Source organism: Siphateles boraxobius, unplaced genomic scaffold (assembly GCF_051911475.1).
Source record: "Siphateles boraxobius isolate OS27281-9 unplaced genomic scaffold, OSU_SipBor_1 29, whole genome shotgun sequence".
Classification (NCBI taxonomy): domain Eukaryota; kingdom Metazoa; phylum Chordata; class Actinopteri; order Cypriniformes; family Leuciscidae; genus Siphateles; species Siphateles boraxobius.
This window is the reverse complement of record NW_027508908.1, coordinates 2,420,562-2,440,774: the sequence shown is the minus strand read 5'-3', so window position 1 is coordinate 2,440,774 and position 20,213 is coordinate 2,420,562. Positions and strand designations below refer to the sequence as shown.

General features: G+C 41.1%; 1 protein-coding gene across 1 annotated transcript in view; it reads left to right on the top strand.

Annotated features, from left to right (window-relative positions):
* Positions 1-6,103: 6,103 nt before the first annotated feature.
* LOC143753989 (uncharacterized) overlaps positions 6,104-20,213 on the top strand; it is a 59,301-nt gene continuing 45,191 nt past the window's right edge. Inside the window, exons 1-2 of the mRNA XM_077246928.1 lie at positions 6,104-6,266; positions 20,045-20,107. Of these exons, the coding sequence (XP_077103043.1) occupies positions 6,104-6,266; positions 20,045-20,107 (226 nt within the window). The remainder of the gene's footprint in view (positions 6,267-20,044; positions 20,108-20,213) is intronic.

Here is a 20,213-nt window from a genome sequence, read left to right as displayed (position 1 = left end):
AGGAAAGGGTTTTGCCTAGTGTTGGAGCTGAAGCTTTAACAATTTATCACCCTATCTGGTCGCTACAATTTATTGTTTACGTAAGTTGTGGGTTATGGATTGCTAGACATGCGTCACTTGGTTGGCCTGCATTTTTATACCAGGGGTGTCCAGTCCTGCTCCTGGGGGCACTGTCCTTCTAAGTTTAGCTCCAACCCCAACTAAACACACCTGGCTGAACCAGCTAATCAAGGTTACTAGGCTAGAAACTTTCAGGAAGGTGTGGACACCCCTGGGCCATACAATGCACGTCTACCAGCACCCACCCACCCCCATTTCTCAGCACAAAACACTTGTGAGTGAATGCAAAAACTTTGAAGCATTTTACACCATCATATAACACACTTTTCAAGCAATTCTATTTTACATGTGAAAGTATGCACGGTTGTTGAAGGATGGTCATGTACATCAAGTTCAGCTGATTCATGACGTGAATCAGTAAAAAAGTGTGGTTCTTATTCTCGCTTGTTTTTAAAGGAGAATCCCTCTTAACTTGACATAAAATCTTCATTTCAAATAAGTACTCTCTGCCACGACGAAGGATGATCTCTTCCTTGCTAACAGTGAGATAGTTCACTTCCATGAAGCTAAGTTTTCTGTTCACTTCCTTTCAGCATTGCCATTTAATTTTACAATCGTGAACTACTCAGTGCAGAATCTCCTACCACTCTCAGAAACAAAGGTACAAAAGCTGTCACTGGGACACTATTCTTCAAAAGGGTTCTAATATGTACATTTAGGTACTAATATGTACACTTTTGGTACCAATATGTACCTTTGAGGGACAAATATGCACTCTTTATGAACAAAGGTGTACCTTTTGAAAAGGTACAGTCACAGTGATAGCTTTTGTACCTTTTTTTCTGAGAGTGATATAATGGGGTTTGACAATGTGTATGATGTATGTAATGCATTTAATCCTGATAAATTATTTTATTCAATATTTATTTATTAGTATCCATACTACAACCAATATAGTTAATATATCAAACAAACACTGGGCCAGACACTGTGCTAGTACTGTCCATATTATTATTATAAGTGTGTGAAAATCAGATGCACATCCTTTGACGTCAGAAACAAAAAGCTCACAGAAACAAAGCATCCCTTTGAAAGTTGATAAGCCTGTTTATTTTGTTATGAAAACGATGGTTAATGTAAATAATAAGATACAAACAACCGTTGAATTGTGCTTGTGAAACGTAATGGTTTGCTACTATTTTGGACCATGACCCACCATTTGAGAACCACTTGGCTATAAAATATATATATAAAAAATTGAATTTATTCATCATCCATTGTTGATCATGTTGTGTATCATTTCCATGGTAGATTAAATAGGGTAGAGCTGGAGAAGTGGTTATGGCTGATAACCACAGGGTTGAGTGGATCTTTCTTCCAAGGCTTCTAACAAGATCTGGCAGGAGGACACACATCACACCCATTTTGTCCTCCCTTCACTGGCTTCCCATCAAATTGCGTATCGATTTTAAAATATTAGTTTTAACTTTTAGAGCTTTACATGGTCAGGCCCCTCAGTACATTGCTGATTTCTTATGCGCATACTCCCCAGGCCGTGCACTTCGATCCTCAGGCCAGAGTCTGTTAATGGTCCCAAAGACTCGCTATAAAAAAAATTATTTATTTGGGTAGGGAGCACCATAGGTTTTGAAACATTTTGCATGTCATCTTTCATCCAGTTCACCTACTGTATATGAAAAATAAATAAATAAATAAACACTGGGGAATCTCTTATGTGATGCCAATTTACTGTAGCTGTGTGATGAATTTCATAATACATGTAGCTCATCAGGTTTGTTTACCTTTCGCATTTTACAAATCTTTCCAAATGAAAGAAAAACCAGTTTATTGTAATTCTTGAACAATAAGTTGACCTTTTCTATTAATGCGAGGACAAGATATGTGTGTCACACCCACTCAATTATACTGTGTACTGTTTTGCAAGGTAATGTTATATATAATATATATATATATATATATATATATATATATATATATATATGTTAACACTTTACAATAAGGTTCATTAGTTAACATTAGTTAATGTATTAACTAACATGAACTAACCATGAGCAATACTTTTGTTACTGTATTTGTTCATTTTTCTTAACGTTAGTTGATAAAAATTCAGCTGTTCATTGTTAGTTCACGGTGCATTATCTAATGTTAACAAGATTTTAAGAAAGTATTAGTAAATGTTGAAATTAACATTGACAAAGATTAATAAATGCTGTATATGTGCAGTTCAGTATTCGTTCATATTAACTAATGTAGTTAACTAATGTTAACTAATGAACCTTATTGTAAAGTGTTACCATATATATATATATATATCCCAATTAAAAAATTATTAGAATTATTAGTGTGGCACGCAGGTGATGCTCATTAGCAATCTTTAGCCACCGTGCATCACGCCACTCCGATAGCAAAGTTGATAAATAAAACCTATTCAAATTCTCCTTTAAGGCATTCTTGACAGGTGCCTGGAACTTTTCACAGCAGGCGACTGTACCTTTGCAGGTCGGTTACAAAAGGTAGAGGTCTGAAATATTATCTCTCTATGGCAGAATAGCTATATTATATAAACATCAACTCCATAGGTCAGAATTTCTATAGGTCACCAATCCACCATAATGTTAAAATGATCGGAAAGAAAATGGGCAAATTTGTGCCCTGGAGATCTGTTCGTATACAGCGACAGAACTAAAGACAGAAGAGATCTCTAGTGTCATGTTCAGTACAAGTACAAGTATGATTTAAGCTTGTATTGTGAACTCTGAGTGATTCCAAGAATACCACTGTAAACAGTCTCTGTAACCTGTAATCAATGTGACCAATATGACGTCTAGAAGCAGGTTGGTTAGGCCAGTTTATCTACTTCCTAGGCCAAGCCAGTTAAAAAACTAACACCATTTTGACTAATTGCCAAACCTCTTGATAAGAGAGCAACCCCTTTCAATGAACCATTGAGACAGTTTGTGTTTTTCTTTTCTTCCTGCTCATGGTTGCGATAGCTTCATGTTGCATATTGTGCATACAGTTTACTTGCTGTGTCACTTAAAACATCCTAGTCATTTACAACAAGATTATTTCTCCACCAATGTCACAACATTTACAGGCTTAAATCAGTGCTGTAAGTCAGTGTTTCTCAACCAGGGAGCCTCAACAACCAAGGGGGCCTCCTCAAAATGACTTACAATTGTTTAAAATAAGACAACAAAAACATGAAAATAAGCTAGATATTTCTTATTTGGTTATTTTTATAATAAATATACATCTTCTAGCTATGCCAAGCTCTAAAATATTTTATCAAATATTGTTGTGGACAATGAGGGAACATTGAAGTCAAAAAGATTGAGATCCACCTCTTTAAGTGGCATGTTACATTTTACTATTTGGTCAATTTTATTGTTATCCATTTTAACAGGTAGAATTTGGACACCCCTTCATTGCATTCGAGTCGTGCGCCTGTGTGTCACCTTTTTAAAGTCTAGTTGAACAATATGCTGATAAAAAATACAAGTATCCTGCTAGTCAAGTTTGATATAGGTTCTTGTTATTTTAAATAATGACAGCAGCAACAATACAAAGGAACTGGATGAAATGCCAACAGTTGCCAAACAAAAAAAGAGTCATTCCAGAGGAAGTGCGTCATGAGCATGACGGCGAGGACGACACATTTGACAAGCCTATATCTTTGTAATGGTTTGCTGCATGGGTATGTGTTGGAATTGTACCTATGTCGTTAATGTATTTGAGCTTGGGTTATGCAGTCAATTTGTTTCTGATTTGAATTCAGTCTAAAGTAGGGGGAGACCGGGTATGGTTGTAACACTTTTTACATCAGCATCCTTAACTTTTTTTACCTATAGTGCTCAAACTTTTATACAAAGTACCAACATTTGGGGTAGGTTTTAACAGATACTGAGGCAAGTTGTAACAATTAGACAAAAGAAGCAAAAATAATGGGCACACCATTCAATATGCTTCAAAACCATGTTTATTGAAACAATCAAAAGAAAATTATCCAAAAGAATGCCATTCTCTCTATGACTCACCATAACTCAAATCCACTTTCTGTTTGACTGGAGGAGTGTATGCATTTGTGTAAATTAGTATAAAAGAAACAAACTTCCAACAATATTTATGCTTAATAAACCCTCAACTGTGTACCTGTGTAAAGGACATGTAGGTCTAACAAAAAACAAACAAAAAAACACACACACCAAAAAGAAGAGTCACAATGGTGACAAATGAAAGTGTTTAACCCTATAGTGCAGGCTTGGTGGGCCCATAAACTACATATGGCACATTTTATGCCCAGATTTTGGGCAGTCCCAGACGAAAGATGACCAATAATGGTGATTTCTAAGGTTGAGGCAGTTCCTAAATGGTGGTCCTACGTCGTACAGTGATAAGAGGTTCAAAGACTTGCGACCAAAGATAGCCTGCAATAATTTTCTGACAGTGTGTTTGCTGCTACGACCTATGTCTACTGACTAGCCAATAAAAATGCAACATGAAATGGCGTGTTGATAAACAGACAAAAACTTAAAACCACTTACCTCAAGCTCCATTTGCAAAATTGGCATGTCAAGTTCACCTCTTTTCCCAAGCCATGTTTCCATATTCTCCTCTTTTTTCAGTGCACATAAAAAGCACAATTGCCAAAGTGCGATTCATCTTGCTCTCTTTGTTTACCATTAGCGCATGCTGATGACGTTTTATTCTTCTATACTAACTTACGTCGTAGCCTACGATTCAATGTCATAATCATACAGTCTACATACATGTCGTACCGAAGTTTATTAGATCCATGTTGTAGAGTGTGATTTGTAATGATCTCACAGGATTGCTGAAATCACACAGTCTGTAGCAGGGATTACCCAGACTTCCTTTGGCTTTGAGCTTCCAAATGGCTCCATACAAATAACACAAAAGTTTACAATGTCTACGCTCTCATAATCCTCTTAACTGGATTTCAGCATTGTCTTCACAACTGATCTGCCCTCCTTTGAAACCTTATTAGTTGCTTAAAAAAAAAAAAAAGAAGTGGGCAGGCACACCTCTATCTGTCTATCTGTCTATCTTTTAAATTTTTTTGGCATTCTGTAAAATTATTAAAAATATACTGTTCTTAGTTGCTTGCAAGAGGATGGTTGTAAGTTAACACTTTTCAAAGTTGCGTTACAACCTACCCCACCCGTCAGCCAGTGTTTAACTAGCCATATTAGCATAATGGCTTAAAATTAGCAGGTAAAAACAAAACACATTTTGCATGAGAAACTACAATTTAATCTAATATAAGTTAAATGATTTTATCTGCAAAAGTTTAAATACTAAACAAAATATGGTTTTGGCAAAAAAAACATCTTACTACAAAATCTGTTTTTTCTTTATAAAATCTGCATGGACATATTTCCAGCCTTTACAACCATTCATATAGGATCCGGGAGGATGTGGGTAAACAATGAAATGATTATAGGACTCCTAGCTTATCCCTGATTGGTGGAATTGGTGGTGTTACAACTCTCCACATGTTACACAACCATACCCAGTCTCCCCTACAATTAGGAGATGAGGAACGTTCCCTTTCGAAGGGAACTCAACAATACGTCATCGACGCTATGGGGAACGCCTCAGGCGTGACAGGTGTCTGAAATCACTATCAAATCACGGCAATCACATTGACTGGCGACAGCCCGTGAATCATTAGCGTGAATGATTAACATGCGACCTGGAAGTATATAAGGGCGCCTTGCAAACATAACAAATCATCTCATCGTCTTCAGGGACTGTCTGTTTGAAAATGCTACTCAAAGAAACGGTAAGAGAAAGAAAATGAAATGTACAGCGAGCTGTGCGTTTCCTGTCTGGGCGAAGAGCGCGCACGGGAGGTTCTCGAGGGAACCCTCTGTGTGAACTGTGAGCGTTTTTCTTTTAAAACGCTCCGCTCTCGTCTGGCCCTCTTCTCGAGTGAAGGGGGTTCAACGTCTGGTCCTCGTGGTCCCACTCGTGCCGAGGCAGAGCGGTGACTTGCATCATGGGCTTCCAGATAGAGCTCGTCAATCATTTTGAGAGGGCTGTAAACCTCTCAGATGGTTCGACGGCTGACGAGGGCGAACTACAGGTCGATGATGAGGATTTTTCACCGACGGTTTCTTGCAGTTGCTGCTCTTCAGGACGAGCACGAGATGTCTTCGGAGGTTTATAATCAGGTAGATCCTGAACCCTCTCAGCCACCCTGCCCCGTGTATGCAGAGCTGGCGGATGTTGTGGAGCATGCCGCTGGCAGGCTGTAGCTGCCATAGCAACACGCGAGAGGAGAGACCGACGGAAAAATCGGCGATCGGTTTCTCCCCGGCCATACACCACCAGCTCAGGTAAGCCTTCCATTCCTTCCTGATTTTCACATGGAGATCGAGAGGGCATGGAAGAGGCCATGCTCTGCCCGTCTTCACCGACATCAGCGGGTTAGTTTCGCTGATGTTGAGGGGATCGCAGAGCATGGGTATGTGTCGATGCCGCCCATTTGACGTGTGGTTTGCGAACAATCTCGTGTCTGGGTAGACGTCGACACTGAGAGCTCCAACCCTGCCATCCAAACCGTTAAAGACAACAGCGTGTTTGAATAGCAGAGCATACACGGCAGCGGCTCAGGCTGGTGCTTCCCTGCACACCATGAAGGTGCTGCAGGCATACCAGGCTGACCTGCTGCAGGATCTCGACCAGGGGGTAGGGATGTCCCCCTGAGGCAGTTACTGAGCTGTGCCGAACCATGGATCTTGCGCTCCGGGCCACCAAACAAACTGCTGCCGAGATCGGTCGGTCGATGGCGGCGATGGTGGCCACGAAGAGACTTCTTTGGTTAAACCTGGCCGACGTCGGGGAGAAAGAGAAGGCCTTTCTCCTCGATTCGCCGGTTTCGCCCTTTGAACTCTTGGCAACTCCGTGGAGGCGGTGCTTGGGAAGTTCAGAAAGGCGAAGGCGCATTCAGCTGGTTTCAGGACCTTCATACCGCTGAGGTCCGGTTCCACGCCCAGGCAGGCGGGAGGGCCTGGCCCTTCACGGTCTGAGGACCGTAGGCAGGGCCAGCGAGCCAGTGTCGCCTTTCGTGCGCCCCCTCTCGAGGAGCACTACGTTCTGATGGCCCACCTAGGCTTGGTTAGTGGAAACGCATCTTTCAGGCATGTAAAGTGGCGGACCCCAGGTTCTTAAAAGAACTATCTGGCGGGTGTTCACTTCGCATGCCGCAGGTGAGCTGACTGGTCTTTGAAGAGTATTTTTTGTGATTAAAAAATATGTTTCTCTTTACAGACCTCGTTCCCTGTATAGAGTTATGGGGTCAAGTCAAGGTAATAAGGTAAGAGAACTTTATTGGATATATCAGGGCCCTGAAGTTCCCCACTAGGTGGCCAGAACGGTAACTGTGTTAGCCTTCGGGCTGTTAGCCACCTTAGGGTAGAGTAGTTGGTCTCTCTCTTAGAATTTTTACTTGGATGGTTGACTGACGCTAGAGCTTCAGATAGATCTTATGTCTGGCCCACGGGTCCGTTGACTTCTCTGAGTATTTGCCCCTTGAGCTCTGTTTGGGTTTTCAATAGGCTGAGCGATTCTGCAGCCCTTTGTATAGAATAATACAGACTATATTCTTTAGAGGCTGTGGCTCCTCCGAGCCCTCAGATAGATCTATGCTTGCAGGCTGGCCCTCACCAGGGCCGCCTCTGTAGCTGGCCTAGGCTGTGCCAGGGATAATGAGGCGCTCTGCTTAGAATAGCATTTCTTCCTCTGACTCTTCACTTTGTGAATGTAGGTTTCTAGCATCCCTGCATATCAGCCTCCTCCCATGGGAGTTGTTAGGCCAAGGCCCGCCCCCTTCTCTGCAATCTGGGGCGACTAGAGTAATGCAGCTTGGTGCAGAGGTTGGTTTATAACGACGTGATAGGCCTCAAACAGGCCTCCATGGTATTTATGTCTTTATTGAGCAGGGTTAGGCCGTCTTTCACTTCACGAAGAAGACTGGGTTTGTCTGCCCGACCCTGTCGTGCAGAACTGGCATACGTATTAGGCCGCCAGTATAGGCTTTACTTACCTCGCTGAGCTACTGCTCGAGCGCTGGATTGTAGGTGGTGGCTTTCAAGTCAAGCCCCACTCTCTACTAGGTTGGGCACAGATACATTTCTGTCACCCCTAGAGCCGCTGGCAGCCCCGCACCCTGGTAACCTCAGGGTGAGGTGTGAGTATTCCCCTGTGATACAGGGTAGGTCTGAGCACTTCACTCCCAGTTCTGTATTTTCCTACCTCGCACCACTATGGCTCGGGTCGAGTATGAAGTAAGCCTTCACTTCTTCTTTGGTCGAAGTACACTCCCCTGAAGCCAGAGCATTGCCCTGAGCTGACGCCCATGCATAGATGGTAGGCCCCTGACTAACTGGGGCTTCCTTTGAGGCAGAGTGGCGTATGTTTTACTCCCCTTGTTTTAAGGGTGCTAGCTTTCTTAGCCATTGAGTAGTAGGCCACAGCAGGCCTCAGCAGGCCTCCTTGATTGGGCAGCCCCCAAGAGGGCGCTGGAGGTCAGCTCACTTTACGTGGTTGGCCTTGGTGGTTCAGGCAGTTGACTCGCTGATGGGTAGTAGGCCTTAAACAGGCCTCCTCGGAGGTGAGTCCCAACATTGTGGGACATACCTTATAGCGCTACTGGCATCCCAATAGTAAAATATGCTTGTGGTATGGTTCCCAACAGTGTATGTTAGCAGAATATGACCCGACCAGGCCTCCCTGATAGGCTTGTACTATCACCCGGACTCAGGGCTCATAGCTACCAGTTGTTATCAGGTAGTAGGCCACTCAGGCCTCCGGGAAGGTGAGCTCCCCACATACTGTGGTTACCAGGTAGTAGGCCTCTCCAGGCCTCCCTGAAGGTGAGCTCCCCACATACTGTGGTTACCAGGTAGTAGGCCTCACCAGGCCTCCCTGAAGGTGAATTCCCACATACGTTGGCTATCAGGTAAGTAGGCCTCTCTGGGCCTCCCTGAATGTGAGCTGAACCTGGCTCCCAAATATTGTGCCTGTCAGGTAGTAGGCCTCTCTGGGCCTCCCTGGATGTGAGCTCCCAAATATTGTGGCTGTCAGGTAGTAGGCCTCACCAGGCCTTCCCTGAAGGTGAGTTCCCACATGCTGTGATTATCAGGTAGTAGGCTCCTCCAGGCCTCCTTGAATGAGAACAGTCAGGTAATAGACCTCACCAGGCCTCTCTGAAGGGTTCCCACAGACTGTAGAAATCAGGTAGTAGGCCTCAACAGGCCTCCCTGAAGGTGAGCCCCCCACATACTGTGGTTGTAAGGTAGTAGGCCTCACCGGGCCTCCCTGAAGGTGAGTTCCCACATATTGTGGTTATCAGGTAGTAGGCATCACTGGGCCTTCCTGAAGGTGAATTCCCACTTACGTTGGCTATCAGGTAGTAGGCCTCTCAGGGCCTCCCTGAAGGTGAGCACCCTACATACTGTGGTTATCAGGTAGTAGGCCTCACGGGCCTCCCTGAAGGTGAATTCCCACTTACGTTGGCTATCAGGTAGTAGGCCTCTCTGGGCCTCCCTGTAACGTTTCCCTAATGGTGCTGGGTTTATGAAGCTAGTGGCCTCTTGCTATCAGTCTCAGCAGGCCTTAATAGGCAGCTGCTGAAGGCGAGCTTGCGCCCTGGCTCGCTAAAGTGTTAATTCTCTGCTATTGGTTCCCTCCCGGAACCTTTCATGCCTGCAGCCTGGTCTGCCTATCAGGCGGACCTTGTGCTCCCCTCACCGAGGGTCACTATGAGCATGCGGCCTCCTGAGTCTGGTCAGACGGTCGTAGGCCTCTCGTGAGGCCTCCTAGTTAGATCAGCCCTTAGGCCTTCACAGGCCTCCTCAGTGTTTTGAAACACAGACACTGGGTAGATCCGTGGATCGAGTAGGGAAACTCCCCTCGCTAGCAAGGGTTGGAAAGCTCTATGCTGAGTCATACTCTCCGGGATATCCCGTCTCTGAGATCCGGGCCGAGTGGTTCACTTCCAGCTTCGCAGTCCCTCGGGTTGGATGCCTTACTTAAGGCATTTGTCCAGAGGCTCTGTCTTCAGACAGACAGGAAGTGGCCAGACTAGTGTCTATGTTCTGACGCCAGGTCAGGCCGTCCTGGTGGCATTTAGGGGTGAGTACGTTCCCCTGAATAGTGACTGGCTGGGGTTCCTTCGGGTTCCCTAGCCACATTCCCTAGAAGGGACCCCTTCTAATTGGAAGTTGTGGTTCCAGGCCCGGAGCAGGCCCAGGTAGGCCTTCATTTAACCATGTTTATGAAGGTTTTCCTGCGTGGCTTTAGCTTGGGCTATGACCGTAGGGAATGCTGTCACTGACAGCCCAGTGTGACCTGAGGGTGAGTGGTTCTAGCGTTTCATTTGAAGTTGCTGGTTCTGACAGTTGTCACTGCCCTTGGGCATGCACTCCCCTCAGCATGGCGGAGTGGGTATTTCGTTCCCCATAGCGTCGATGACGTATTGTTGCGTTCCCTTTGAAAGGGAACGTCTCAGGTTATGACTGTAACCTATGTTCCCTGAGAACAGGGAACGAGACAATACGTTTCCCTTCCATGCCTCGGGGCTTGCCTACCTTACAGCCCCTTCAGACGATAAGGTGATTTGTCATGTTTGCAAGGCGCCCTTATATACTTCCAGGTCGCACGTTAATCATTCACGCTAATGATTCACAGGCTGTCGCCGGTCAATGTGATTGCCGTGATTTGATAGTGATTTCAGACACCTGTCACGCCTGAGGCGTTCCCCATAGCGTCAATGACGTATTGTCTCGTTCCCTGTTCTCAGGGAACATAGGTTACAGTCGTAACCTGAGACGTCTCATCAAATAAAGTTTCCTGCGTGAGATGCAAACCATTTTGTCATGAATTAATTGATAGTTTTGATAGATGTCTCGTAATGAGCTGCATTTCCAGGCCCGGAGTAGGCCCAGGTAGGCCTTCATTTAACCATGTTTATGAAGGTTTTCTTGCGTGGCTTTAGCTTGTGCAATGACCGTAGGGAATGCTGTCAATGACAGCCCAATGTGACCTGAGGGTGAGTGGTTCTAGCGTTTCATTTGAAGTTGCTGGTTCTGACCGTTGTCACTGCCCTTGGGCATGCACTCCCCTCAGCATGGCAGAGTGGGTATTTCGTTCCCCATAGCGTCGATGACGTATTGTTGAGTTCCCTTCGAAAGGGAACGTCTCAGGTTATGACTGTAACCTATGTTCCCTGAGAACAGGGAACGAGACAATACGTCTCCCTGCCATGCCTCGGGGCTTGCCTACCGTACAGTCCTTTCAGACTATAAGGTGATTTGTCATGTTTGCAAGGTGCCCTTATATACTTCCAGGTCGCATGTTAATCATTCACGCTAATGATTCACAGTAGGGCTGTAACGATACGCGATATAAAATCGAAATCGCGATACTCAGGTCCACGATCCTGTATCGCGATGTGAGAAGGCAGAATCGCGATCACACCCCTTCCAACTCCCAGAGTTATCCTTCCTGTCCAGAACCAGGGCTCGAATTTCGGCGCGGGTATTGCGCATAATTCTAATCATTCCCGCAGGTCTCCCATTTATAATGTGGGAAATTCCCGCAATCGTAATCCACACAGATAATAAAATAAAATCATTCTTTTAACAACTATCTTCCAGACGCAATTTCACAAACAGCGTGAGTGTTCAGCGGTGCCGCGCGTCTTCTATCTCTTCTCATAATGTTTTGTGCAAGGCAGGCATCAAGCGCTGCGGCGATAATACACACTCGCGTTTTGGAGTCGGGACCATAGACTGTAAGGTCGGGACATGACGGAATATTCACTTGCACAATCGGGCCAGCAGTGCATCGTGACTGAAGTCTTTTTAAGTCTTACCAGTTTAAACATTCAAGCGATTTTAAACTAATCAGTGCTCGCGCGCTCTCTGAGATTATTTTCTATGCGCACATTCATAGAAAATCCGCCTCAAAAACAGCTGGCTAGTAACTATTTTTCGCGGATTATATTGCTTTAACACGCAAAATTGTCAATTTCGGTCTTTGTGAGTAGGCTATACTCTAAATAGGCTATAGTCGGTTTTGTCTTTAATAAACATAAAACGCATGCCAGTATAATGAGCACAGGATCCGTGCACTAGCTCTTAAAGTGACGGCAGCCATATGTGTCTGTCATTAATTTTGTTGTCAAAACAACAAAAGATGGCTTTAAGTTAAAGGAATCAGGATTAATAGCCTATGTATTTAATTTATTCAGGACTAAAATACTACCCAGTGTTATTTTCCATTTGATTACTTTATTCAGTATCTGTATATAAATACTAGTGTTAGACCTATTCAAAAACTTTTCTCTTTAATTGTCTTTATTTGTATCTTTATTCTATTGTATTTATTTGTGCTACTTTTTTCAATTTAATTAAACAATTTAAATCAAGCTTCCTTGTGATGTGTAAATTCTTAACAACAATAGGCTATTACCCCATTGTAAAAATGCAATGAGCGCAAACATTTAGGCAAGATAAATGTAATAATTTTGTTTGGAAAAAATGCCCCCCCTTTCTCCCCTCAAACAAAAAAAATCCCCCCCATGAGAATCATCTAAAGGGTTAGATGCCCCCCCCTCCCCCCTCCTCCCCCCCTCCCCTCCCCTCCCCTCAGGCCCATGAGAACTACCACATCTTTAAATTACTATTAGTATTATTTGAAGTTAACATTATAAAATAGCCTACGTAGACCTACACCACAAAACTAGTTGAGGATAAATTATTTAAAATTTGGCAATTTCAGCATTATGGACGTGAAATTTGCAGCCAAAACTTGAAATATAAATTCTCAGAAAGTGCATTAAATTAATCCTCAATTGACCGGCAACACGTCCAACATGCAGATGCATATTACGGCACCATCCCGAAATCAATTTAGTTGGAGTACAGAACACAGCCCAAAAGCAGCAGCCTACACTGCCGTATAGTATAATAATTTGCATAGTTATTATTGTTCTTTGGTGTTTAGATTATACAGGTTTTTCCTAATGTTATTTAATAAAAATACCGGTATTTTTTTCTTCTCTCAAAATCTCTTTTTTTCACCACAAGCCCCGCCCCCTCAAGCCCCGCCCCCGTGATAGAATCGCGATACGAATCGAATCGTGGGTCAAAAATCGTGATACGAATCGAATCGTGGGTTTGGTGTATCGTTACAGCCCTAATTCACAGGCTGTTGCCGGTCAATGTGATTGCCGTGATTTGATAGTGATTTCAGACACCTGTCACGCCTGAGGCGTTCCCCATAGCGTCAATGACGTATTGTCTCGTTCCCTGTTCTCAGGGAACATAGGTTACAGTCGTAACCTGAGACGTTTCATTAAATAAAGTTTCCTGCGTGAGATGCAAACCATTTTGTCATGAATTAATTGATAGTTTTTGATAGATGTCTCGTAATGAGCTGCATTTCTTTACTTTAAATATGCATATTAATTCACCCTCTGCATATTAACACTAAAGAAGGATTTCCTGTTGAAATTGGCTGCGTTCGAAATCACATACTTCCCAGCTATATAGTAGGTGAAATTATGTGACGAAATTAGTATGTCTGAATTCACAGTACTCATAAGAGTAAGTAAACAGTACCTGGATGACCTACTACTTCCCGCGTGATTCTGAAGTGTGCTTATGGACTCTTTACTGTCCCATGAGGCCACAGGAGAGGATTTGTGAATGGCAGTAAAGCGATGCAACTGACGCTGGCAGGTCACATGATAATGACAACATGACGAATGCAGTACGTCCGGATTACATTCATACTACACACACTCATACTATATAGAACACTTTTTTAGCTGACGCTTAGTAATTACTTATTCAAAATAAGTACCAACTCAAGATAGTTCGGATTTCAGATGCCGGAAATGCAACAGGAAAACACGAAGTGAATCCAGAAACAATAGGAACTGAAAAATCACTTCAACATAAAAGTCCTCAAACACAAGAAGAGGAACATGAGACCATATTCATGACCAGTTCCATTGCATCAGATGATATTTAGACAGTATTGATGATATTATGTCTGTGGTAATATTTGTAGACATTATTAAAGGGCAAATAACACACACAGTTTCTGCCAATCTCATGTTAATCTTCAGTAGCCTACCTGTAGAGTAGTATTGCATCCTTCATATCTCAGAATCTTTAGTTTTATCAGATTTATGAAAGACAGATGCTCTGTACTAGCCTGACGTCGTCATACTCAGATTCTAGTCAGAATGTGAGTCTGATACTGCTCCATTGGGCTGTGATTATGGGGCGTGTTTCAACCGAACCAGTAAAGAAAATGCCTCAGCACTCAATTGGATTGACAAATGCCTTGATTGCGGTTCTCTTTTCCTCTTTTAAAATTAATGCGCTGTCTACATCTTCTATAACAGACGTGATGGCTGAATCTACACATCTAAATTATCAAGCGGCAGCCATTCTTTGTTGTAAACAAATTCAACCCAAGCGCTCTTTGGTGACGTGGATAATTCCGTTATGGTTGATCATCTGTCCATCATCTTATAAAGCCCGCCCTGACAATTTGATTGGTTCCGAACAGCTTTGGTTCAGGCATACTTGCTTCACAACGGATCAAGTCCAGACCAAACTTCCCATCCTCAAATGTTGTGGGCGGGGCTAAGTTCGGCTGGCATTCAGGCTAGCGCAGTACCGATTCTTTCCGAAAACAGTCGAGCTCCTGGAGGCGGGCCGTGGGCGGAGCTAAAGAGCACAATAAATTATTGTCAAGTCAAGTCACCTTAATTTATATAGCACTTTTAACGATATGGACTGTTTCAAAGCAGCTTTACAGTGATAATAGGAAATTAAAGTAACAGAGATTTTTTTGGCTTTACAGCAGCTCTAGAATAAAGTTATTTTCCAGCTAAAGTCAGTTTTGATTGATTCACTTCCGTCGCAACGATCATTAGTTATTAACTTAGGGGCCGCTAACACCACACCCTTCTAACAGAAAACCTTTAATGCGATCCGACCGCTCATTTGCATAAAACAGTGCCTGGCGGCTCTGAGAATTTTTTATCACTTCCGCATAGCCATGTGAAACGGAATTATCCCGACAATGTTTTATCAGTACAGAGGTAAAGGGAAGGATGCCTTCACAAGGGAGAGACTAGTGACACTTCAGGACTGCGTGTCGTCGAGTCCAGGCGATGGTCCTTCTCAGATCCGGATACGGCCTGGATCCGGCAGACTGCGTTAAACCTCGGAATAAACAAAGAGACTAAAATTAGCGTAGGCGCCATCTTTCTTATGATGTACAAAGTACATCAGGATTTATGGGAAGTGTTCCCGGTTCCGGCTCATATGTCTATAATGTGTTATGTGTATGCTAGGCCAAATAAATGTGTGTTTAGTCTAGATATGAACTGTCTGCTTCCCAGACAATGTTAGGAAGATTTTTCCAAAGTTTTGGTCCTAAATAGGAAAAGGATCTACCGGCAGTGGTCGATTTTGATATTCTGTATTATCAACTGGCCAGAATTTTGAGATTGCAATAGACGTGAAGGACTATAATGCGTTAAGAGCTCGCTCAAGTACAGGGGAGCTAAACCATTTAGTGCTTTGTAAGTCATCAGCAATATTTAAAAAATGTATACGATGTTTAATAGGGAGTTTAATGCAGTGTTGACACAACCAGGCTAATATGGTCATACTTCCTGGTTCTTAGATGTGTTAGACAGTATTCTAGGTTATAACATGAGGAGGTTTTTTGTCCAATAATTAGAATCTCTGTTTTTCAGAATTTAGTTGTAGGAAATTACTAGTCATCCAATTTTTTATATCAGCTATGCCTTCCGTTAATTTTGTGGATTGGTAAGTTTCTTCAGGGCATGAAGAAATATAGAGCTGAGTATCATCAGCATAACAGTGAAAACTAATGCCATGCTTCCTAATGATATCTCCTAAGGGTAGCATGTACAGATTGAACAGCAACGGTCCTAGTACTGAGCCTTGTGGTATACCATACTGAACTTTTGACCAATAAGACATCTCTTCATTTACTGCTACAAACTGATAACGGTCAGATAAGTATGATTTAAACCATGCTAGTGGCATTATTGTGGGCAATAGTGTCAAATGCAGCACTAAGATCGAGTAGCACTAATAGAGAGATACAACCACGATCGGATGATGAGCAAATCATTTGTGACTCTAATGAGAGCTGTTTCAGTACTATGGTACGTTCTAAATCCTTATTGAAAATTCTCACAGATACCATTTCTTTCTAAAAAGGAACATAGTTGTTAAGATACTGCCTTTTCTAGTATCTTTGACAGAAAAGGCAGATTCGAGATCGGCCTGTAATTGACTAATTCTGTAAGATCAAGTTGCGTTTTTTTAACAAGCGATTTAATCATAGCCAGCTTAACAGTTTTTGGTACGTATCCTAATGACAAAGATTAATTAATGATATTAAGAAGAGGATCTATGACCTCTGGAAGCATCTCTTTCAATAGTTTAGTCGGCATAGACCTTATGCACCAGAAAAACGAGGGCGCCGCCATCTTTAGAATATTGTCTTTGAACTTCCGTTTTTTTGCGGTCGCTCTGTATATTTCTATGGCATCGCTGTCCAGGAGTAATTCGCTGGTGAAGTTGATTTACTTATTGTAGAGTTAACGAAAGTTATCATGAGCATTGTAATGTTTATCATAAGCATTGTAAAGCATATGTCTTAACAAATGGACCTTGGACATTTTTTAAATAAGCCGTTTATAAATAACTACGCAAGATCACTGTGAAAATACAGACTGGAAGTCAAAAGACAACGAGCTCAGCTCTGAAAAGGGGCTTGGCTACATAAGGTCTATAGGGTCTAACATACATGTTGTCGATTTAGATGATTTAACGAGTTTATAAAATTAAATTTTTCGTCAGTGAGACTACACTGCACTGTCTGATGCGATACTGTAGTAGACGGTTGCATAGTTGTAATTTTCTCCCTGATATTATAAATCTTGTAAGTAAAAAAAGTTCATAAAGTTATTACTGCTGTGCTGCTTGGAAACATTTGGGCTTGAAGCTTTATTTTTCATTAGTTTAGCCACGGTTTCAAATAAATAATCAAATAGGGTAGAAAAATAAGCAGATGTAGCACCTTTTAAGGCCTCTCTGTATGCCATCATGCTCTCTTTCCATGAAATGCGAAATACCTCTAGTTTACTTTTCTTCCAGTTTCGCTCCATTTTTCTGCCCGCTCTCATAAGGGCATCGTGTACTTGTACTCGTTGTACCATGACATTGGAATATTTTCTTTAATCTTCTTTAAGCGCAAAGGAGCTGTGTCTAAAGTGCTGGAAAAGAGAGAGTTAAAAATTTCTGTCGCAATATCGAGTTCTTCTTAGCAATCTGGGATGCTGAGATGATGAATGATGATAGATGTTCAGGAAGATTATTTATAAAGCAATCTTTAGTGGCAGAAGTTGTGATACAGATCGGACGGAATTATCGAGTAATAACTTCTTTTGATGAATCTGTCTGAGATCGAATTAATGCTAGATGTTTTGCTATAAATTACAGATATGGCATCTGAGGACTATTTCTTATTTTTCTCAGTTATTTTGCTTTATTTCCAGATTCAATCATGGGCTCGTTACACATACAAGGGCACGTTGGCACATGCAACGACGCTTTAAATCTCTTGACAACTAAAAGACGTAAATTACATTTGTATGTATTCTAAATAAAAGACACAGGTTGTAATGAATTTCAGATTGCTTATTTTACTCAAGATAAGGATTTATTGAGTCCACATGTCATGCAAACAAGAAACTGTGCTTCTAACCACAGGCCGAGAGCTGTCGTTCAAACACACAAGTTTGCGATGCTGTTTGCGATTGTTCGTTGGGATGATGGTGTCGGGAAACACAGACTCGTTGAACTGCTCATTACGACGGAACTTGCGACCATAGTTGGCTAACGGCGCTTTTGGAAAACGCACCCTATGGCGTCATACAGGGTCATACTCGAAAAAAAACGTTCCGAAATGTATACAAACTATGAAGGAGTATTTGGCACAGAAATACGTCCTACTCATTTTTTTAAACTTTTGCCATGTTGAACATGATAATCCAAATACATATGTCAGAATGCAAATAACATTAGACATCCCAATAATAAAATCAGCAAAATTATGCATTCGTCGTTGTTAACATAATCTAAAGCTTTATTAAAAACCGACAATCAGTAATTTGTCCTAAAAAATTCTTTGTATTGCAGATCCACAATGTGTGAGAATGGAAACGTAGTGCTGATGAATGTTTGTGAGGTAAAGCAAAGATTACTGTATTATAATAATATTTTTGTATAATCATGCCTACTGGATCAAAATTATATATTATATTATTTAATATAAAGCACTTCTCTGAGGCCGGGTTTCATCTGTGTCCACCACATCAAATGTGTAGTTTCAATGAGACGAAAGTGGAGAGTGGTTCACAGTAACACCCACCACACCCATCTATTCATTTCTGAGACTTGATTGTAATGTCATGAATAACAACTACTTGATTTTACTTTACTCAAGCTTTGTGACACTTCAACCCAAATTATCTGAAGACTAAACTTCTAAATGCTTCTTTTATGACTTATATAGTTGCTAATTGCTTGTTACATATTTTAAAAATCAATTTCAATACTTATATTCAACCTATAACAAATATCTCTGAAATGTTACAGAAACGTTTAATGTCCTAATAATTATTTTAATGAGATTTAAACTAGGTCAAAACAAATTACGCAAAATTGCAAACAAATTGCACAATATTACACCAGTAATGCACTACCGATCTATAAGAAACTGATGCACTCGTTTAGAGAGTACCTGTGCATTACTTTCAAAATTGGGAAACATTCCCACAAGCAATGAATGTGAAGAATGCTTTGGTTAACCTGTCTTTTGACATCGCGCATGAGTAGCAAGCATGAACGTTTGACGTAGGAAAAATAAACGTGAATATGCAAATGTAGCTGCATGATGATCTAAATGAAAACATGCAAACACGCACCTGACATCTATCCAAGTCTTACAATTTTTTGTATAGTTGCAAATTATTGTTTATTGTTTAATTCAAAGAAAACTCTAAATGTAGGCTTGTAATTTGTCCTGTATCTTTAAAAAAGAATAAACTGTTCATCTAAATCATTATTTATAATCATTTTTATCGTAGTTTTGTAATATACATATATAAAATATTGGCATAAATGGAAAATGTTCTTCAATCTCATTTTTAAGGTTAATCAATTTATTTTGGTCATAAGCTAAATATGTATAGATTTAAGATATATTTACAATATGGGAGCTTGAGAAATTTTAATTTATCATTAAATTTTTTCTCTTACTTTTTAAGTTACAGTTAGATAAAAACTATAATCTTTTTGTCTCAATAATAATGAAAATCAGCAAACTTCAAGTAGGTAGATAAGCTTCTGACATCACAAAAAATATAAACGTATCAACAATCTCAATTTTGCCTAACACAATTTACGAATTATAAAAATTCCATATACATATATATATATATATATATATATATATATATATATATATATATATATATGTATGTATATATATATATATGTATATATATATATATATATATATATATATATATATATATATATATATATATATATATGTATAATTCCATAATATTGTCACATTTAGATTTGTATTATCAACCTTTTAGAGAGAGGGCTTGTCAAGTTGCTTAACATCCTCTATTTATAAACCTTGGATTTTTTTCTTTAGCATCATCACCACAGCTGTAATAAATTAGTGTGCAAACAATACATACCGTTGACACATGCACAATACAAAAAAAAACAAAAAAAAATCAAAGCCTCAGCCAAGAAGCATTCCAATTGCTCATTTGTGCTTTTCAATAAAGGCAAAAAAAAAGCCATCTGTCAGGACGTCCTCACATTCTATTTAAGAGGCAGTATTGACACAGGTGAGTCTAAATCTTGAGCACAGCATAACGTGGACTTAAACACTTGAGCCAACAGTGGATTAACAATTTTCTTTTTAAAGTTCAGTGTTCAATATATTTGCTCAAG